The 22,286-nt window shown below is 47.3% G+C and overlaps 1 protein-coding gene across 5 annotated transcripts in view; it reads right to left on the reverse strand.

Moving 5' to 3' along the window:
- The window catches only part of RNF213 (ring finger protein 213), a 53,128-nt gene extending 31,182 nt beyond the window's left edge, over positions 1 to 21,946 (reverse strand). For 2 of the 5 annotated variants that reach the window (XM_083804963.1, XM_083804967.1), the window contains exons 1-25: positions 21,709 to 21,946; positions 20,495 to 20,602; positions 18,274 to 18,605; positions 17,089 to 17,769; positions 16,298 to 16,479; positions 15,419 to 15,577; positions 14,954 to 15,141; positions 14,450 to 14,730; positions 13,043 to 13,311; positions 11,989 to 12,174; positions 11,253 to 11,445; positions 10,523 to 10,578; positions 10,102 to 10,255; positions 9,451 to 9,606; positions 8,692 to 8,790; positions 7,753 to 7,875; positions 7,179 to 7,359; positions 6,389 to 6,562; positions 5,965 to 6,123; positions 5,092 to 5,672; positions 4,636 to 4,801; positions 3,783 to 4,000; positions 3,121 to 3,261; positions 2,722 to 2,883; positions 1,135 to 2,275 (exon numbers count right to left, since the gene is read on the reverse strand). In XM_083804963.1, the coding sequence (XP_083661089.1) occupies positions 1,135 to 2,275; positions 2,722 to 2,883; positions 3,121 to 3,261; positions 3,783 to 4,000; positions 4,636 to 4,801; positions 5,092 to 5,672; positions 5,965 to 6,123; positions 6,389 to 6,562; positions 7,179 to 7,359; positions 7,753 to 7,875; positions 8,692 to 8,790; positions 9,451 to 9,606; positions 10,102 to 10,255; positions 10,523 to 10,578; positions 11,253 to 11,445; positions 11,989 to 12,174; positions 13,043 to 13,311; positions 14,450 to 14,730; positions 14,954 to 15,141; positions 15,419 to 15,577; positions 16,298 to 16,479; positions 17,089 to 17,769; positions 18,274 to 18,605; positions 20,495 to 20,602; positions 21,709 to 21,931 (6,313 nt within the window). In that variant the 5' untranslated portion in view covers positions 21,932 to 21,946. Of the gene's footprint in view, positions 1 to 1,134; positions 2,276 to 2,721; positions 2,884 to 3,120; positions 3,262 to 3,782; positions 4,001 to 4,635; positions 4,802 to 5,091; positions 5,673 to 5,964; positions 6,124 to 6,388; positions 6,563 to 7,178; positions 7,360 to 7,752; positions 7,876 to 8,691; positions 8,791 to 9,450; positions 9,607 to 10,101; positions 10,256 to 10,522; positions 10,579 to 11,252; positions 11,446 to 11,988; positions 12,175 to 13,042; positions 13,312 to 14,449; positions 14,731 to 14,953; positions 15,142 to 15,418; positions 15,578 to 16,297; positions 16,480 to 17,088; positions 17,770 to 18,273; positions 18,606 to 19,064; positions 20,165 to 20,494; positions 20,603 to 21,670 lie in introns of those variants that run through there. The other 3 variants (XM_083804965.1, XM_083804964.1, XM_083804966.1) reach the window with 3 other exon arrangements.
- Between the last annotated feature and the right edge of the window lie 340 nt (positions 21,947 to 22,286).

Raw genomic sequence — 22,286 nt, forward strand, 5'->3', positions numbered from 1 at the left:
CATTCTTCAAATACTTCCCCATTATGGACATATCTGGGTAAAGCACTGGATGTCTTCCAGTCTTTCAGAAGCCCCAAAGCCACTCTCATCATGTTACAAACCTCTCAGCAGTATGAGAGATTTGTAAAACAAACAAAAAAAAGATATAAAGTTTATAGCTTTCCAGACTGAAACCATGGCGGCAGTCATCCACAGGTGATAGCCAAGACCTGCCCTGGATTTATGAGGTTTGACAAAGGATCCAATTTGTTAACAAAACTACTTTGCATTTTCTCTCTAATCCCTTGAAAATAACGTATCACACTTTCACTTTTGGGCCTGATCTTTTTCATCATAGGTGGTGCTGTACTAAAGCCCCAGAAAGGCTGCTGTAAGGAAAAAGCAAGGTCTGATAATGCTCCTATACAACTACGAAGCACTTCTACTGTACACAAAGTTTATACAAGACTGAGGCACAGCTGGACAGCTGAAACCCTAACTGGAGCACCAATCACTAACAGGCATCAGCGAAGGAACACAGCAAGAACGCAGCTGACACAAAGCAAACTCTTTCCCAGCATTTTTTCAGTGATTTGCAGCTGAGAAACTCCTATGCCAGAGATAGCATTTTTGTGTTTAGTAGCCCTTGATGAACGTTTCTCTCATGACTATCTAGCATGTGTAAAGCTTTGTGTTCCAAAACATCATGCAAGCTCCACAAATTAACTACGCATTGTTTGAAGAACCATGTTTTGTTTGCTTTTCTGCCTGCCAAGTAGTTTCACTTAATGCCCTCTAGCTTTTTACATTAAGACACAGCCAGCAATCAATCACACCCTGTAAGAGAAAAACAGACAGGCTTACAACTCTTGTGCCATCTCACGCACATTTTCCTGCAGGAATATTTTAACCTCAGGAGGTCAGATTCATCTTATCCAGCTATCTAGGTTTATGTTAATGATGTAAGTCAGTAGAAAGAGGTGTCAGATTAGCAAGACAAAACATCCCTAGAGATGCCTATCACCTCACTCCAGTCTGAAGTCTGAATCATTCTTTTTAACTACATACTTATGAATTAAGCAGAAAACCAGGCAAGACGAATCCCACTCTGGTTTTCAATACTCAGCAGAGCCTGCTTTGCATGTGACATCTTACCTACACCAGCTCTTTTAGAGGATACAATCCCAACACACATGTTGTCCTTGAACACAGAAGCAGCTGAGTTTGAAGGCTGAGCGACTCTGTAGTGGTGCTGAAGGTATCGCTGGATTTCAGTTAGTGACCTCTGGGGTATCATGTGCACTTTGTACTGGCTGAAGACAGACGGGATGTAGCTGTGCTCCCTCTCGCAGTTGCACAGAATGATGAGGCGATAGCTGCTGTTGAACCGCCGCAGGTGCTGGAACAGCGCCTCTGCTCTGCAGCTGACATCGTAACTAAGCTCATCCGCATACAGCATGGTATAAATTTTCTCTACTCCACTGCAATGAATGAGGCACCTCCTGAGGAAGAGCCCCACTTGCTCAGCAGTGGTCTGAGGAGTGCACAGAAGAACTTCATCAAAAGTGGGAAGGGGCTGGTTGGGGCTGTTCATGTAAATAGCCAGAGCAGAAGTGAGCACCTCAGAGCGAGGGCATGTGATGAGGTTGGGCTGACCGACATGCAGGAGATCCTGGGGGAAATCTCTGGTGACATGTTCTCTCTCCCAGCTGGCCAGGCTTTTCAGCCACCTACCAAGGGTATCGACATCCAGGCAGTTTGGAAGGAAGGAGCCCATGTTGCTCATGTAGCACTCCCAGATGCACTCCAGACGGGTGGTCAGGTCCCTCTCTCCATCCAGCAGCACAGGTAAGTCGGAAACAACCTTGCCTGAGCTGGGGGGTACCTGGCTGCTGGAGGCTCTAAGGACATCCTCCATGGTGCAGTTATGTTTTAGGAATGAAAGCATCATCAGGGCATGCTGGCTGGGCTCTCCCCGTCCCAGTTCTGTGCTCAAATAGACCAGCTGCTCAGCAGTGTAGTAGTTCAAGTAGAAGTGTTGTAATCGCTTTTCACACATGAAGCTTTTCCACCTCTCCAGGAAGCTCTCCATTGTTTTGCAGAGGCCTGGGAGCACAGCTGCCATCTCTCCTTGCCCTTCTAGCACTGGGATCAGTCCCAAAGAGAAGTCTATAAAAACACACGACTCGTTTTTTGGTGAGCAATACACTTGGGCAAGCCAGGAGCGGAAGAGCATGTTCCCAGCTGAATAAAGGTCTATAAAGGCCTGTGCAAGTCTTTGGACATTGGAAAAGGTCTGTGTGAGAACAGAGAAGGAAAAAAAAATAAGCTGATATTACCAAGACGAGTCCCAGTCACAAAACCAGAGGGAATGCTTTCAGTCACAAAGGCTTTGGCCCCAAGCCAGGTGCATCAGGCCCTGTAGAGTAACAAAAGGCTCCCTGGGAGGTTTTAATAGCAGTATCCCAAAAAAAGCCTGTAAGGAATCCCCAGGTTTCTACACAAGCACAGCAACTGTGCCAGCCAGGAGCGTTCCCCATGTGGCCAGAAGATGAGGGTACCAGGCCCCTACCCAGTCTCCAGCTTAGCTCCATTCTAACAGGGAACCAAAGAGGTAGGGATATCTGCCTTCTACCGTCCATCCCCAGCAACTCAGCTGTAAACCAGTCTTAAAAGCTGATATTCAAGCAAAATGCAACCCCCAGCATCAACACCAGTAAGCCATTGGGTTTGAAATCTGACCTCAGAGAACTTTTCCACCTCCAGGCCTTGCTCTCCCTTTGCTGACATGAGCATCAGTTTGTTCTGCAGTTCACGAAGCTCTGCCAGAGAATATTTCCATGATGGCTTGTTATCCTCAGAGCTCTCAGGGACGATGAGATGCAGGACGTTGTCTAAAGAAACCTGCCAGAGAGTAAGTCATCAGTGCTGATGCACGGTGAGGTTCCACTCCCAAGGTAGAGCTGTGCCTGGCAAGGAGAGCGCTTAAGAGACAGAATCCAAAAAGGGACTACACAAAGTTACAGCACATTTTTGACAGTCGCTGACATGCCAGCAGCATTACCTGCAGGAGATAATTGTCAGGAAACCGCAGTCTGACAGGAGAACAGTTCAAGTGGAGAGAAAGTCAAGTAGCCTCACCTTTTGACCATTAGACGCTGCTCTGAGAATGTACACCCCTCTGCAGTTGATGGTGGCTGCCAGTGACAGTGACGAGAGCTCCACAGACCCATGGCTCTCTTTCACCGTTTTCAACCACTCTAGGTGTTGAGCTGAAGCACGCTGTGGAGAGAGAAGACATGGCACTGCCCTTATCTCTCTGACTTTGTGTTTCTTTCCAAAATTAGATCGGTGTTCAGGACAAACAGTTTCAGCTGGCATTAGAGAGTTTCAGGATGGGGAAGGAAGAAAGGAATGACTACTGGCCACAGCCTGAGCCTTCAGCACAGCTGTTCTTTACCAACACCCTGGGCTGCTACTGTGCTTCAAAGCCTCTCTCTTGCTGTAGAAACATGTCCTGCTGCAAAGAATAAGATGGAGTTCCCAGTCATTTGTCTTCCATCTTCTGCATCATTAAACTATTTAGAAGAGCAAAGCTACACCATGTCACATCTGAAAGCCTCAGCAGTGAGTTGCTGATGTGAATTTTCATACCACAAAAATAAAACATTTCTCTTCCAATAACAAGAGCTGCTGTGATACCCCCACATAATTGGAATCTGCCCTGTGCAGTCAATCTTCCATCCACTGTTGGAAGGCAGCAACAAGAGGTTGCAGAGACGACCTGCTTCAGCAGAACTCACCAGTTTTTTGGGAAGACTCTCATCAGTGTCCAGGGCTCGCCACAGCTTTCTCAAGCAGTGCATGAAGTCCTCAAACCCTGACTCTTGCCTCAGCTCATAGAGCAGGGAAGAGTAGCCATGTACAGCATCATGGAAACAAGCCACACGATCCACATCCATGTCATTCTCCCCAGCAGAGATAGAAGCCAAGTCTACAAATACTTTCAGCTCATTTATGTCTTAAATGAGATAAATGCATGAATAAACAATGAATGAGGCAGTATCAATGCAATTCCACATCACCCCCTTCTACAGAAGACGCATAAAAAATGCCATTGAACAAGATCCCCAGTGCAACTTCCGTCTACCCATACCACCACCACTTTCCTGAGGAATTCATCTACATTAACGGCATCCTTGGCCCTGGCTTTTCTCTGTGCTGCCGTGAACAGCACAGGCTCACAGCCTGGATGGAAGCCATTCAAAGGGTGCGTGTCCGTGTGCATGTAAGAAAGCTGAGCTGACATACACAGAACTAATCTTACTGCTGCTACCCTGCTAAACGGATGGCCTCTGTTCTCTTAAAAGACCGACCTGAACTGAGTAGTGGCAGCAGTTACAACCCTTCAGACCAAGTCCAGCTTCCAGGCAGGGTAGCTACTGTGTGCAACACAAGACTACAGTGGCACATTTAAAGGGGATACTTTATAGCGTGTTCCATGCTGAAACCCATAAGAAATGCTAGCAACTGTAATACCAGAAGCTGTGAACGCATAAAGCAGATGGGTCAGGAACATGGCATTCCTCCAGCCCCCGAAAAACTCAGCATCCCTTCTGGTACCATCTGCCTAATTCTCAGGTGAGCAGCACTCACCTTTCAGTGCTTCTCTGACCCAGCAGACAAACTCCTTCTGCTTGGCCAGCTCCCCCAGGCACCCACGACGGTTCACAGTGATCCCCTCCAGCAGTTCCTTGGCATGCATAAGCTCAGGGCTGATGGAGTCCAGCTTTTGTGTCTTGTATGATTCAAGCTTTTCTGTCTACAAAGCAAACAATACAAACATTCAGTCTGGAAATGAGAAATACAGCCTGTCTTGCAAGGGAAAGAAAAGCCCTCTGCGAAGCCACATCTCAAACACCAGAGGAATACACCTTCTCTCAAGAAAGACTACCCGCAAGCACTTTGTTTGAACACTTAGTTTTATCTCAAATAAGCATTTTGGGGCAGGGAACGGCTCTTGACAGGCTGGGATAGACTTCCTAGAAGGGTCAGATCTACCAAGCTTTCCAGCCAACACCCTGACAGTACAGAGCTGAAGTGGATACTTACTATGTACAACAAGTTTTCCAGGATGCTGAAGTCACCAGAGAGGTTTAAATTCTCTTTGACACGGGCAATAATCTTTGCAGCATCTAAAGTTAGATGCATTTCGTGGTATTGCTGGATCTGCTGAAATCGCTGATCAACCCAGTCTCTCTCTTCTCCAGGTTTAAGTTTACATATGATCCTTAGCTCAGTTTTGATAATTTCAGAATGATTTCTGAATTCTTGAAAAATTGTATCAACTGCAGACAGAGTAAGACTTCCAGATCTGAGATCTTCATACAACCTTTTGTAACTCATAAAACAAGGGGAGATTAGATGACTGAAAACATTATCAAGGTCCAATACAGGAACAACCTCCTCCTCCTCCAAAACATTCTCCTCTCTCATCTTCTTGGCAGCTTCCTCCCAAAACTGCTGGAAGATCAGGCTATCTTTAAAAGAGTGCATTTCCTGGGCAAATTGTTTCAGCTCTTGGCTCAGACTGTAGTATGTCTCTATAGGTCTTTTTCCCACATTCACAACTTTATTTAGTTTCTTTAAGTGAAGATCTTCTGAGTGTTGAAGCTCCACCTCACCTACATTCACTTTAAAATAGAGAGACAGGTCACATCAGAGGTCAAATGTCTAGTCTGTGGTCCAGTTTACTTCATGTAATCAGCTGTGCTGCAAAATTTGACACATGTAGGGTCATGTGGATCCCTACAAATACCATTTGATTCATTAGTACTCACTCATTGCCCCCAAACACTCCAGATTTCCCCCCACTCCTACCCTTACTATAGTTTAGAACAAAACCTGTTTATAAAGTCAGTAGTTTTCAAAGAAAATTGCATTTTCTGGAGTTTCCAATTTAAAATTGCTCCCCCAAAACACTACCTTTCACAGATGCCTGCACCTTCCTGCACATACTCAGAAAGGTTCCTATCGCTTTTTTCTGTCTTATGATGAATGTTACTTCTTCTCGACTCCTCTGCAGCACTTCTTTCAGTTCTCTCTGGAGTAGCTCTTTGTCCCCATGTGACAGCTGGTTGTGCTCTGAAAGAAAACCCGTCTGTAGTCAGTCACAAGGCAGATACTTCCCACCTCCTGCATCTGTAACTCAGGTTTAGATTAGCACAGCCACAAACAGCAAAATGCAGACAACGTAACTTCGAGCTGCAAGCTCCACACAAAGGACATTGACAAGGACAGAACTGTTAAGTGATGAGGCATCTAATTAGTATTACTAATCAATGAAGTAGATTTAACAGAGTAAGCCATCAATCACTACAATGATGCCATAAGCCAACAAGGCTCTTACTTAGCTCCCAAATACAGATGAACTGTTTCTCATGCTGCAAAATCTCTTCCAGATGTTTCACAAGGATACTCCCTTCCTGGATGCCATCGGTGACACTCATGAACAAAGAATCTGCTGTGGCCATTACGTTTTTTGCTTCATCTGTAAGCTGTCCTAGGAGCTTTGTGTTTCTTCCTGTTCAATAAACAAAGCGTGTAGAACCTAGATCAGTCTGGCTTCACAAGAACTAGGCAGAAGCAATAATTATTCAACGTCATAAAGAAGAGTCTTTCCATTTCCCACTTGAATCCCTACCCAAAAGTGTCTGAACTTATCACACCATCCTCCAATCCTTCACGTTTTTCTGAACAGAAACCACCAGGATCCCAGGACAGCAGTTCAGACACCTTCCCATGGAGAGGCCATACCCAAAACTCATGGAGAAAACAGAAGCCATTTCAACCCACTCACATGACAAACACTTACATTTTTATGTAGCAATGACCTGTTAGAACTTTGGAGAGTAAGAAGTTGCGTTCTACAAATCCACGATCTACAGGTTCAGTACAAATTCTGAAGAGGCTGCAGTGAATTAGCACAGGAGGGATACTGGCTCCCTCTCCTTAGCCTTTCCCCTCCATCAACAGGCTGAATACTCTGAGTTTTGTTCCATTCCTCACCTCAATAGCAGAAAAAGTTTGTGTATTCCTTTCCTGCTCAGCAAAGGGACGATTGCAAGTGGCAAGGCAGAGAATTTTTCACAGACTCCTGTGCATATTAACAACACGCACAGGCATACATACAGACATACCACTAAATCTGAAGATATGCTTGATGCCAGGCCATGTAAGCATGTGGTGCAAAGTCTCATCAATATCATCCTTGGACTGCTCACTCTTTCTCGGCCATGATTTCACAATAATAGTTGATATAAGCTGGCCAAATTGGTCCATGTTGTAGGAAGATATCATATCAAGGAGATCGCTCTGAGTCTGCACAATACATACATGACAGAAGGGAAGAATGCATCAGTGTTTTGGATTACACTGGGTCAATCTCAGAAACAGGCACTGGTGTCAAGAGTCACAATTCCAGCACTGAGGCATGTTTCAAAGTCACCATACGACCTGTGACACAAAAGCCACAATGTGATAAGCATTACAAGTATTTTTCATGGACCCCGTCTAAACAGATTTTGAGTTCTTGATTTCTTGTCAATACCTTTTTGTTAATTTAACAAACTAAAAAAATTCACAGCAATTCAAGTAGTAATCAGAGGCTGAATGTGCAACTCTCCTTCCATAACAATGTACATCCCTATACAGGATTTCTGTGCAAAATGAAATTAGACTTTTCCTTTCCCACTTTGAGGGAAAATACAATACCTGGCAAGCTGCTGTTACGGCCTCTATGGCACAATTTTCGAAACACCAACCAATGGAACTGTTAAGATCTTGAATTTGGCGATGCTGACAGCAGTAAGCTAAGATTTGGTTAACTGGAGGCTCCTGCATGGTAAAAGAGAAGAGATTTCTTATCAGCCTAAAATTTCCAAAATGTTTTCCGAAAGCATGCAAGAGTGCTATTAAGACAATAAAAGTACTAAGCCAAAAATTTAAGTCCCCTAGTGGAGCCAAGCATTGTCCCTGCACCACTTACCAAGAACTGGAAGAATAATGAAGCACAAATAAGTGCTGGAAAAATTTTGGAGTGTTTTCCTCTAAAATGTACAATTACTAAATAAGTATCTCTCCTATCCAAGTTGCCTCCAGGAATTACATTTTTTCTGATTACCCTAGGAAAACCAACAGCTTAAAGAATTTTGCAGCTGATGTAAAAAGCAGATGAGGAGATAAATAGGCTGACGTTGGAAGGGACCTACACAGCGTGTGTGTTGGAGAGCCCAGACAACAATTTCTACACAATGAATGAGAAGAGACATGCACAAACTCTGCTTCTGTAGATCCCTGGGTGCTTACTTTGCACCCACTGTTCCTTAAAACTAAGGAGGTGGTAATTGCTCAAAGTATGCAATTTCCTTTAAAGCACCAGGATGTCAGTTACTGCTAGAAACAGAGAAGCACTGCAGCCAGGCTAACAGGCCACTGGAGTCTGACACCAAGAATACAGCACTGTTACAGTTTCATGTCTAATTTTGAGCCTCCAGAACATGGTTTATAACAGCAGTGGCAATTTTTATGACCACAGTGTTTTCATGTGCCCATTCATGCTCAAGACGTTATTCCAGAAGCACAGCAGAAGACTGTCCATTCCCTCTGATCTTGGCCCAAAGGCATGCACTGATTTCCCACAGCTCCCCATACCGCCTGAATTCTTCTTTCCAAATCTGCAAGTAAAGTCCTCTTCCACCTCTCAGTGAACTGTTCATCTGGAAAGCTGATATTCACAAATTCATTCCAGGCCTGCATGTGAGAAGCAAACAAACCCAAAACACTAAGTGTCAAGATTTAAAACCAAAATAAGGAAGAACACTGCTGTGTTGAGGAGAGACCCCATGCTCCTCAAATAATCTGCAGTCCTTTCAAATGTTTCCATCCAAAAGAGAAAGAGCACTCCCAGAGCCGCAAAATATGTTTTTTAAACAGCTCCAATACGTCCCTGATACTAAAGGAGACGTGCATAAACCACTTCTACCTCGATGCTGGGAACTGCCCAAGGGAGGTCTTGGAGCACCAGCCCGAGGCAGGCTGTAAGGAGCTGCTCTGTGCTTGCTTGCTGAAGGCCTGACGGGCAGCCTGTAACACATACAGGGTGAGCACGACAGTATCTCCAGCTAAACATCTAGAACGCAGCTCATCATCCCAGCGCTGCCTTTTAGAGCAGCAAAGAACCAGCGGAAATAAGATGAGATGCAAAGCACCAATTATAGCCTTTTGCTTTTCAGCCCAAGTGTTTAAAACAATGCAGCATCTCAGCTCGTGGCCTGCTCTGCCTCTCTCCACCTCATTCCTTACCCAGCCACAGCAGCTATGGTCTCCAGCAAAGAACCATTAGACTCAGACTATATACAGTTAAGGTACAGTAAAACACATTTTTATTCTGATTATTAGAAGATGACAAACCTCAGGTTCCTTAAAAAAAGAGAATGACACATGCTGTATGACTTCTCTCAGTAACTTCCGGCTTAAAGCATTTCTGAACCAGGCTCGAGTATGTCTTATAGTTTCATTGAATACTTCTACCACTGGAGCTTCCTGTATGGTTTCATCTCTCACAACCTGATGCACACAGGTGGAAAAATAAAGATCAGTTCAAGCAGGACAGCAGCATACAACTGATTTAAAATAAGTATTTCTAAAAGACAAGGCCTAAATGCATCAGACACCCAAATGTGCTGCATGCAAACCAGCCCAGCAACAGAGCCCCATCAATGCCTGAATAAAAGGACAAAGAGGTTGGAAAAATGCAAAGCTTACAAACAGCCTTTGCTAAAGAATTTTCTTTCCAGGAAACAAAGACAAAATATAATGGAAAAAGCAGACAGAACAGAGCCCATGACAGTAAAAACTAAGCATTTGACCTTGCTTTCAACAGTAAGACTCAAAATAATTAAGTGATTTCAACAGTTTTTGGACATACCACGTTTTTGGCTAATTCAGAGTATTAAGCTTCCCAAAATGAGAACAATTTAAAAATCAGTCTGTTGTACCATTTTTGTCATATTTCTAGATACCCCACTCATGTCAACCCATGAATAGTTGCTCAGTACTCACTGCTGTGGGCTGAAGTCCGGCAACCTTTGAAATCATCACGGCCGTAGTGGCAGGAATCTCGAACCCTGACACCAGCTTTATGCGCTTGCAGACACTCTCGTGTAGCTTGAGGCAGAGGGTCAAGCAGGACTGCCAAGAGCGAGCTTCCAGAGCTCTGAAGAACAGCAACAGAGAGGGAGAATTTCTTTTTGTTCAAAGGAAAAAAATAGAGCAATTTTAATACAGGGTGGCAACCGACCATCGTTCTCCCAGATGGATTTTTAAAAAATGTTTCTATCTGACAGAGCTACAGAAATATAGGATCCTTTTATTCATCCAAATTTCAACACACATTCAAGCTACAAGCATAACCCCACGTAACAGGCATGATACAAATAAAAATAAAAAGGAGACAGCTCTCTCAACAGTGTACTTCAGTTACCTTGCCTGTTTGTCCTCCAAGGTACACAGCAGTGTCTTAACAAGACTCTCAACTACCTAAGAATGGAAAGTAAAATATTACTGTGGAATGAATTTTGTGTACTGGTTTCTCATTAATTGAGAAAGATACCGTGAAAGAGGGAATTCAGTGCTCTTCCATGCCTTCTTCAATGCTTTCATACAAATAAAATTGCAAGAGTGCTTTACCGGATGTTTGGACAAATAATGGCATCCTATATGTTGACTCTAACAACAGCCACACTTGTTACAATTTAGGGTTTTAAAATTGATTATTTCTATTAATTGCAATGAGCAATTCCTACTGTCTTCACACAAATACAAGTGTTTTCACAACAGGCACAAAAATATTTCAAACCAGCAGCACCTTGCCCAAACCCTCAAGAACTGTGCAGAAAAAGTTTCAGGCAGCCATCTGAGAATCTGAGGATTAAAATATTTGCTATAAGTGACAAAGAGCAAACCCAGATAAGCAGGCTCTTCTCTCATCTATTCCAGTAAAACTTTTTGCTACAGACACACCCTCACGTCTCCCCCTTAGGAGTCTCTTACTTCAGAGCAACTGTTTTTGCTCTTAGCTAAATTAAGCTTTTTGTGTTCTAACTTGTTACCAACCACATTTCCTCCAGTGACAGGCAGTTCTGCTAAAAGACACACTACAGCCCAATTTCAGCCTTTATCCCTTAGCTGGGTAAAGCTGCCAGAAAACAAACCTTGCTGTTCGAAGAGCTAATGTTCTCTAATCTGTAAGAAACACCTTGAAGGGAAACTAAAAAATCACAGGAGAAGTCTTCTATGAATTTAGCCAGGCTTTCCATGGGCAGCACACAGATCCAGGACTTGACCAGAGTCCTGTCAAACTCCATCAAGTATTTCTTTTCTTTCATTAGTCGCAGTATGTCCATCCTGAATGGAAGGCAAAACAAAATCTTCGAGTTAAAGGTACAAAATGGCTTCCTGACCCCAGAGAAAGGCTCTTAGTCTGACTTGAGTACTTCTCTCATTTACAGCTGAAGATGGGTAAAAGACTCCGACACCCAGTAATCGCAGAAGCAGTATCAAACTACAAAGCAGAAATGTTCAAGGAAAGTAAATTCCAAGTCCTGCTCATATTCTGCACCATGCATATTATAAACTGCTTTAACTCACAGCAGGCATAACCAATCAGGCGAGCAGTTCCACAGCTTGCAGAATTAAGAATCGTGTCTGAAAAGTAATACACTGCACAGCTTCACTGTACACCATAATCTGTGAGCAACCAATACAGTGTGTTCAAATACCCCAACTACGCACCACCAACACGTTACGTTTGGGTTTTTTTTTTTTTGGTTGGTTGGTTATTTTTTTGTTTGCTTTTTTAAAAAAGAAAAATAAGAGATGAAGTAAGGCAACCACCACCAGTTACAACGTCAAGGCACTGGACATAACCAGTGATTCTGGAAAACTTACCTATGATGCTTCCTTATTTCAACAAATGGAATTCCTTCCAGCCCTGCCCAGTTATCTTCTTCTATTGGGAAGTAGTCAAGCTGCGCAGAAGCAGTAAGTAAATGCAGAACAGGAAGAATCCACACCCAGTGGTCTACTTCTTCATCAATGCATCTCTGATACAGGTGTATCAGTTGAGGCTTCAAACTAGAAAAATAACAAAATAAACAAAATAGTAAGAGAATAGCTTCTTACAGGACTGAAGAATGCCCTTGCGTGATGAGAAAAAAAAAAAAAAAGAGCTACACTTCCATCTTGCTATGGTACCCTCAAATTACTTCTTGTAATTATTTTAGTTCAATCTCATCTTCCTTGAGGAGTATATTCAGTAAAGGTTTAAGACTCAAAGCTGTACTCTTACCTGATTCTCCCTGCTAAAAACCCTACTAAACCAGTGCTAAGAAGAAGTGCCAATAGCTTACAGTTTTCACGTGAGCACCCCGCACCCCCCCCCCCCAGTTGAGTCAGGGAATGTGTGAAGCAAATATACAGAGCTATAAATATATACAGGCATTTTAGAGACAGTTCTCAATCAGTTTGACAGTTCTTGGAGTTTGTAAGGATGAACAGCAAAGAAGAAGCTAGAAACTACTTGACAGAAAGCAATAAAAATAAGATTTTATAAATAAAGAAAACCCAATAGCTTAGATTCAACCTACTACTCAAGAGGCAACAGGGAAAAGCTGCAATAAGGGAAATACCATTTGGACAGAAGGAAAACCTTTTTCACATCAAGAAAGGTATGTGACTGTAAGAGGGCCCCTGAGAAGTTGTGCCATCTTCATCCCTGGATTTTTTCAGAACTTGACTGCAACCTTGCCTGGATGCTAGCCCTGCTTTGAGCAGGAAGTTGAACAGGCCTCTGTGGAAATCCCTTCAAACCCGAATTTTTCTGTAATTCTCTGAAACTAGAAAGCTGGATCTCTTACTGCTTTTTCATAGCATGCTGTGCTTGCTACCTACCACACTGCAGTAAAAACACCCCAGTTAGTTACTGGACCAGCAGCATACATACCTTTCAAGTCTTACAAAAGCCACTTTGATCTCATGAATTTCATCCTGTATGGCTTTTTCTGACTTCTTCTCCAAGCATAAGAGGCTACACAGGGCAGCCAGATCCTCTTTCGTTATTGGTAGATTGAACAACTCAACTACTTTGAGAAGGGTGAGCCCTAGAGCTAGTTTACTTTTTATTGCTATACCCTTCTGCGGTGCTTCTGTACCTTCCGGAAAAAGGAAAGGACGAGCTATTTTCCTAATATATCGTAGCAGCAAATCGTTCACCTACGACAAAAAAGGGAAGAAACAAAGCAACCACAACATTAGTTCCCCAATAAGTCTTTTTCTCTTGAAGCTATCATCTTCTGTCACAGCTAGGACACTCAATAGCCCCATATATAATACGACGCCATGGTGGTACCAGGATCTAAGCACATACAGCACAAACCACCACTAGAACATCAGGCGTGGTACCCCAGTTCCTGCGATGTTCCATGCCCATCCCTGTGCTACTGGGTCCCACTGCTCCGGTACTGCCGCACCCAGCACAGCAGAGCTGGGGAGGGTCAAGAGAGCGGGGCAGGTCTCAGAAAGGGGACCGGTGAGCCAGGCAGCCTTACACCCCAGACTGCCCTTACAACCACCGCATGCCGCAGCCTTGATCAGCAAGCAGACCAGTTTCCCAGGGGACTGGGGCTTAGGTTGGGAGTCAGTAAGAGAGAGATTTCACAATACTGTGATGTTTGGTGATACCATACTACTAAAATCACCCTTCACAGGCAGTCACGTGAAATTCATCAGTTCAGCTGAGCTTGGGCAGCCAGGATGTACTGCTAGGACAGTATGCCATCTTGTGGCCTCTCCCGAGTAACCGGAAGGAATTAGGCTCCAGAAAGATAGCCATGACAGTGGTGTGAAGCTCCAAAAGCAAAGATGTGATATTTCTGCCACATTTCATAACTATGACAGGTAAGAGACTTAGAATTTAGGACTCCGGAGGTCCTGTCTACATCAGTTCTTAGAATTGGACCAGTAGAAGCTTGAAGCCCGTCTCAAAAAAAAAAAAAAAGGCTGGTTTAGAGTTGAAGATGAATGTAGGGAAGTCAGCAGAGTGACTCGTACCAGAACAAAAGGGCCAGACATAAGAAATTAACATTCATACAAAACCCACTCATTAAGAAGTCACCAGGTCATATTTCTGCTTCTCACCAATCTGAGATACTCAGAACTGCAACTGCAAAAGTTAACAGAAAGCTCCCAAGGTAGATAGTGGCAGACACCATGAAAGGATCCCTGCTGGTTCTGTCACATGAGCTTTTTGATTGGAAAAGCAAAAAATCAATCCCAACAAGGTCAACAGCAAAAATAAAGCTCTGTAACCGACCTTCTCTTTTCTAGCATCTGTTAAAAGTAAACAGATTACCTGCTGTTCTCCAAAGTTTAACTCATCCCATGGCAATTTCTCGCCACTGTACACACATGGTTCCTTTGTAACCCAGTGAAATTGTTTCAGCTGAGAGAAGAAGTTTTTCAGGTTGACGGGGCTCCAGGTTCCAAGAATGCTGAAGATATTTTCTAACATAATATTTGCAGCTATTATCTTCCCATTCACAATATCTTTTTTTTTATCTTGAAGAATATGACTCCTGATGAATTCAGGAATCGAAGGCTTTGCACAGACAATGTCATCATACTGGTGCCATTCTGGAAAAAACAGATGAGAACACAAGAAAGCAATAATTTGAGAAGCAAACACGCATTTGCACATGCCTTTGTTCTTTCAGCTGTACACAGAAATACCCCACTGACACATTAAGTTTCCAACTTGAGACAGTGCTGTCTAATAATGTTATTTCATATGAAGTTAGAAGTCATACCACTAAAAGACCAGAGAAAATAATTTGCAGATCCAGTCAAAAAAGCTCACCTCCATTGCTGATCAACGCGCTCTTTATGCATAAGCAGCGATTCACATAATGATTTGATACTGGATTCTTGTAAATAAATTCATATTGTCCATAGGAAACCCAGTATTTATAAGGAATGCATTTATTCAAACTTTCCTTCGCAAGAGCTACACAGCCCTCAATGAGGTATCCATGTTCTCCTAGTTGCCTAGATAACACAAAACACAGCAAAGGAGGCAAAGGACAAGATATCAGCTGGTCAACATACTTCCTCTCCATGCACCACTCAATTTTTAATAGGAATAGTGATTATTCTTTCATAATTGAGAATTTTGGAATACTTATCACCACTACGAAAACACTTGGTATCAATATCCACCCCATGGACGAATAGCTGTAGCCTTAAGTATTAAAGGAAGTACCATGTTGCTTCCTGCTCTCCAAACCTAAAACACCCCTCTATCTGTGTGACCCAGAGTACTCACTTGGTGCAGTTCAGCTCACAGATGTTGTCCTTCCAGTCTGCATAGTCAGGAATGCCTTGAGCCTTAATGAACACTTTATGGGTCTCAGGGTTTAGCTTGAAGTCTTTAGACAATACTGCATGGAAATACACTGTAATACGCTCACTTTGGTTCACAGAACTACAGAAAATAAATGGAATGTAGAAAGAATTACTTTTTTACGTTAATAGGACAAATCATTATAAATGACAAAACATTTCTGAGCTGCTAGCTTACCGGAGGCAAGAGTAACGAGCTCTGTTACCAGGTCACTAAAACTGATGCTACATAGCAGACCTAATGTAAAACCTATTGCCAAAATAAAAAGGGAGTTCCTGAAGCATGAAATGGTCCAGTCGCATCTGGCTGGGTCACTGCATTAGTAAGCCAACAGAAATACCTCACCCAGCAGATTCACCTGAAATGACAATGATTTATCCCTCTTCCAGCTCACACCCACCATGCAAAACAAGTTACACTAATCATAACAGCTCTTCCCAACAATAATCCAAAAAACAAATTTAAAGCAATGTGTGAAGCACAGTCCTGGTTGCTCATAAAAGAAAAAGATTGCCTTTATCTCTACTTTTTATTTTATTCAGCAGATACCTCAAAAAAAGTTCAAGTGCCATGTGTACCACTTTAACTAATGCATGACCTCTGCAACTCCTGATTAAACAGTGACTCCTTTGCATGAGAAGTAGTTTATCTCAGTTGTAAGTCCAATTGTATTTCCACAGACCCACGATACACACACACCTCAGTACTTCATTTCCCTGCCTCAGTCTGGTGTCCTCTGCTCTACCTCACGCCAAATCCTGCAAGTGGAGAACGCTGGGGGGGCAGCAGTGGTATTCTCACCTTTCTTTACTCTTATCCACAGGCTTCTGGTTCCTCTGTTGATTTTCATCCTTGCAACTGTTTGTTACAGCTGAAGCATCATTCTTTCTACCAGTCTCAGGTCCTTTGGTCTGTTTTGTCTTCTCAGTTGCTTCATGAGCTTTCTCATTTTGGGTCGTCTTTTTCTCCTTCATGTTTTTCTTCTGTGTTAGGATGACAAACAATATCAAATGAAACAGAAGACCCTGGAAGTACAACACCTACAGAAATGCCCAGCACCTCTTCAGACAGCAGGGGATACCCAGAAGTCACAGCCTATCAGCTAGTTTTGTACTTCTGGAAACACTGATCTCTCACTGAGGCAAATACAGTAAGGAGAAGCTACTGGTTATGGGAAATAGTGCATGGACTGCAAAAGGAATTAAATCCACACACATATGCAAAAAGTCAGGCCAGTAAGCCACAGGTCCCCAAAGGATGGAGCAGAAAGAAAATAAAAGATAATCAACAGCAATTTACAGCTTGACAGGTCTGTCCACAACTAGAGCACAGACACCTAAAAAGCATGAAGATGTCCTAGTCAAAGGAGATACGACAGGTATCACCGGAGAACACACCTAGAAGAGCCTTCTGGAGAAGAGATGTGTTCACAGCCCCTAGTGGTAACTGAACAACCAGAGAGCTATGCTAGAACACATTCCCACTCTCATGGTCTTCAGCTTTATTGACAGCACAAGAGAATCATAGTGAGAAAGGAGAAACTTTTCCCAACGCAACCATATACTCACAAGAGTTCTCACTCACACGCTTACCTTGGTAGCCAAACAGCTTACTTCCTGGCTGGTGTCTTGTCTACCTTTACCAGCCTCTAAACTTTTGACCAAGGGAGGAGTCTTTGTGTCTTGACTTCCACGTTCGGCACAAGAAGTTGCAAGCTCACTTTCAGACACACCTGAACTGGAGGAAAACCCAGAGGAAGCGTTCGTTCTTCCTCCTGTTGAGGTCAGTTTGTTTCTGCTACCCAAAGACTGGGAATCTGGTCCCGATTCCAGAAGCTGGGCGGTGTCAGACACACCACTGCTCTCTTCCGTGTTACTCCTGACCACTTCTCCGCTCTGTGTGGTACTTCCACCTCTCACCTCCTTCAGGGCTGTAGAGCCTGGAGATGGGGCAGCCACATTATTAACAGTGCTCTCCTTTGACGGGGTCATCGCTGCTACACTGCTGTGACTGCCTTCTGCAACCATTTCCAGACTTTGAGCTTCCTTTCCCAAGTGGCCCAAGGCACCACCATTTTCATGTGCACCTCTGTTGTCACCAGCAAGTAAGTCAGCACCTGGTTTGGCTACTTCACTGCCCGGTGTTTGGATTTTCTGTGCAACAAGGCAAGCATCAGACAACTCTGCAGTTTGAGCTGGTGCTGTGCTTAGAGAAGGCAGAGACTCCTGCTCCCCAGAGCCAGAAGGAATTGTCTTTGCTTTATTCCTCTTTTTCTGTAATAATAACAATAAAAAGGAATAAGACAATAAAATACCAGTTTCTTCATTACTGAGGAGAAATTGTCACCCCCTCCACAGCAACTAGTATATGACCATGAAGAGAAAGGACAAAACCAACTACAATCCTATACATTTGATGAAACAGCTCTTGAGAATTCTGTATTTTTAATATACAAAACTTTTTCAGCAGGAATGCAGAGCAGCTCTGAGCACGATGCTCACTAACAAGATTAGACCAGTTAGTAATGAGAATTTTATATTGTTACCCTCAGTGTAGCAAAGGTACTGTTGGGGAAGCTGTACTGCTCAGCACATCAGCTGTCTGCATATGCAATGCAATGTGAGCAAATACATCTACAGTTTGTCTAGGAACAGACTGCCAGTGGTATTTAGATACAGGCCAAAGGGATTAGCGGTGATGCAGGACAATCTCTTACTTCAGGAAAGAGAGCACAACAAGTTTGTCTTGCCAAGAAGGAGGACTGATAAGAGCCTTACCTTCTTCTGTGATTTTTGGGCAGAAATGCCTGCCGTACCCTGAGGTGAGGTCTCTGAGATATCACCTGGAGCTGCTTCGCCCTCCAGCAGCGATGCTCCCTCTTCCTTCTCGTTCCCATCCTCCCTTGTTTCAGTAGTAGAAGGGCCATCAGCACCACGTTCAGGCGAAGTCTCTGAGGTACTGCTCAGAGCTGTTACCTCCTCCAGCAGCAGTCCTCCTTCCTCCTCCTTTGTTTCAGTAGTAGAAGACCCATCACCACTTTCTCCCTGCACCTCTCCTCTAGGCTCTGCTCCTGTATCAGGGTCTGGAGTGAGCTTCACGTCTCCTCTTTCTGCAGTGGAGGTAAAGTTCATTGTTAAATCAGAGTCAGGAAGGAAAACAATTCTTGGCCACTGGTGAGCGAGCAGGGTCTACCACTGAATAAATGCATCAGTGGAAGACACAAGAGCTGCTTTGTTTCATGTTTAAGAACTACCACTAGCAATAACACCATCTTCCTTCCATAGCAGGCCTGTCTCCGAAGCCCCTGCAATTGGTAGGAGAATAAATAAAATAAGAAAACATTGTGTTAAGCTAGTGATCTATCTCTATCCAGCCTCCAGCTAACACGCTACTGACTGAAGCAGCAGGCACTGTGAACCTCAGCTGCCTGTCAAGATACTTCAGGATCCTTGAGATGCGTGGTGACAGTACACTGGCATTTCTCAGCTTTCTTAACCTTCTCGTGACTTGCTGCGTGACCTCCATCACACAGCTGAGCACAGCATCCAGGAAGGAATGGGAAACTCACCTTTCATCTTCAAAAGTTTAATCCAGTCCTTAAAAGCTTCTGTGAAAAGGTAGCTCAGATCTGAATAAGTCATCAGAGTAGATCTCTCCTGTCTACAAAATTGTTTCGCAAGCTCTTCAGCACTGCTTCCACACTTAGTTTGAGAGGAGATCAGCTAATACCAAGACACTGATTTCCTCAGGGTATTTTTGGAAGTATGAGCACAAAAACCAACGTGAAGGTCAGTTCGCTGTCCCTTTGAGTACTACAGACCAAAGGTTGCACCATGTTTAATGACAGAAGGTCATCTTTTGCCTGAAGCAGGCACCACCTTCGCAATACTGTTTCACATCCCATTTACTGTCACGTCATTATGACTTTAAACTCCTCTCTGAGCTTTTCCTGCTCCTCAGTGACTCCTCTATTGTTTGCAGGTCAAGCTCCATCATTTAGTTTGCTGAACTCTCTGGTGATACACTAGAACTCTTTCCACCACCTTCAGTCATTTACAGAAGCAGGTACAAAGCTTTGGAACGAACAGGACAGGTACTCTGGACATTTTTTCTTACAGCATTTAAGACCCGGAGGTCTGGGGTTTGTTACTTTTGACTTTCTGGATTGCAGAGGGATTGGCAAAGAACTGATCTTGTCAGGACTACAGCGGGCTGATTCTGATTTAGCATCTTCTTCCTGTCCGACCAAAAGCAGTTCTGGTGGCCTGGGTCATTCTCTAGGCAAATAAAGGATTAGGAAGTATTTCCTCTGCATTAACTCTGTGTAATCGGTTCTGTCACTGCTTGTAGGGGCAAAATCCGTGTGTTGTCAAACAAATTCTGACACCTAACAACCCCTAACACCACCTAACAACAAGCTAGAGATAGGAAGCCCTGGTTCAAAAGGGACTAGATTGCTCGTTGTAGCAGAGCATTGCATCAAAACGGCACCGGTTCGTTGGCGAAACGAAAACCGGAGACGTGAGCGTGGGAGACGTGCAGGGGGGTGCCGGGGGGGTGCCCCGCTTCTCCCCACCCCGAGCCACTACACACCGAGGGCTGCAGGTGGGTGCCACAAGGAGCCGCACGGACGGCCCCGACCGCCCCACCACGGCCCTGAGCGGCGCCCACGGCTCGCCCCAGCCCGCAGCCCCCTACCTGGGCCCGCAGCCCCCTACCTGAGCCCGCAGCCCCCTACCTGGGCCCGCAGCCCCCTACCTGGGCCCGCAGCCCCCTACCTGGGCCCGCAGCCCCCTACCTGGGCCCGCAGCCCCCTACCTGGGCCCGCAGCCCCCTACCTGGGCCCGCAGCCCCCTACCTGGGCCCGCAGCCCCCTACCTGAGGCCGCAGCCCCCTACCTGGGCCCGCAGCCCCCTACCTGGGCCCGCAGCCCCCTACCTGGGCCCGCAGCCCCCTACCTGAGCCCGCAGCCCCCTACCTGGGCCCGCAGCCCCCTACCTGAGCCCGCAGCCCCCGCGCCCGGCCGGGCCCCGCACCCGCTGCGGGCGCCGGATCCGTCCCCAGAGCCTTGCGGGCACGCGTGACGCTCCATGCCGGCGGGAGCTTCTGGGGGGGGCAGAGAAAAGGACGGGAAAAGAGGAGAAACGCAGGCGTTAACGGGCAGTAACGGCCCCGTAGCCCCCCCCCCCCACTTCAGGGCCCTGAAGGTGCGAAGGTTTCACGCCCCCGCCCCCACCCCGCACCCTCCGGGCGGAGGCGGAGCCGACCTCTGGGCGGGGCTTACATGCAAATGAGGCGTCTCTAGCCCCGCCCCCCCGGTAGGTAGTCCCTCCCCCCCCCCCATCCCGCCGCGATATGCAAACGAGGCGGGAGGACGGGCCAATGGCGTAGCGCGGGGTCCGGCGGGATGCAAATGAGGCCCGTTAGGTGACGGCCGGCAGGGGGAGGCGGGGCTGCCGCCAGGGGGCGGGGCCGGAGAGGGGCGGGGGGCACCGGGGGGGGCACCGGGGGGGCACCGGGGGGGTACCGGGGGGGGCACCGGGGGTCATCGGGAGGGGGGGCACCGGGGGAGTTGGGTACAGGCCGATCCCGGTTCTCGGGGCGGGCACCGGAGCTGAGTGCCGGAACAGACCGGGTGCATCGGGGGGGCACGGGGGGGCACCGGGGGGGGGGGGACACCGGGGGGGGGGGGGGGATCCCGAGGGGGGGGCACCAGGGGACCCGGGGGAGTTGGGTACAGGCCGATCCGGGTGCTCGGGGGGCGGGCACCGGAGCTGAGTGCCGGGACAGACCGGGTGCATCGGGGGGGCACGGGGGGGGTACGGGGGGGGGGTGGGGCACGGGCGAAGATGGAAGAGCGGGGGTCGGGGATGACCGCGAGCAGCGGGGGAGTCACCGGGGGAACCGGGGGACTTGGGGGCCGGGCACCGCGATGGCGGGGGACTGGGGGACGCTGGGGGTGCCGCCGGGGGGCACCGGCGTGGAGCCGTGACGAGCAAGGGTTGGGGTGCCCCGGGCGTACCGGGAGGAGACGGGCGGGATGCTCGGGGACGAGCGGGGTCGGGGCGCACCGGGGACCCCCCCTCCCGCAGCCTCCCGCCCGCACGGGGCCCGCTGCCCCGGCCCAGCCCGGATCGCCCCCCCCCCCCCCCGCAGCGCCGCGGCAGCGCTCACCGACGGCACCGGGGCCGGGGCCGGGACCCGCTGCGCACCCGCTCCGCCGCCGCCGCCCCGCGAAGTTTCGATTTTCCGCCGAGCCTCCGCGGTTCCCCCGCGGGACGTCACCGCCACCGCCCCCGGCCCGGTGCGGCCAATCCTCGCCGCGGGACACGGCGGGGGCACGGGGCTCCGGTGGCCGCCTCCCCCCCCCCCCCCCCCGGGGCGGCTCCCGCCGGGCTCCGGCCCCGCCCCCCGCCGCCGCTGCCGGCCGCGCATCTCCCGCGGCACCGGAGCGCCGGGCCCGGGGGGGCCGCGGGGGGCGCCCGGGGCGCGGCTGCAGCCGGGAGCAGCGCAGGCGGGGGGCTCCGGGGGGCTCCGGGGGGGGGGGGGGGCCGGGCCGTTCCCCGCCGCAGCCCCGCGCCCTCCGCTTCGGCCCGGACCCGGCCGTAGCCGTTCCCGGTCCGCTCCCGGCCGCCGGGCTGGGGGCACGGCGGTGCTGGGCTGCGGGACCGGGACGGGGCCGCCGGGGGTTGGGAGAGGCTCCGGGGGGGGGGGGGGGGGGGGGGGGGGGCACCGACTGCCGCCGCGGGACGGGCACGGGGACGCCGGCCCCGCTCACCCCCTTCCAGCC

This window comes from Anser anser (assembly GCF_964211835.1).
Source record: "Anser anser genome assembly, chromosome: 19".
Lineage (NCBI taxonomy): Eukaryota > Metazoa > Chordata > Aves > Anseriformes > Anatidae > Anser > Anser anser.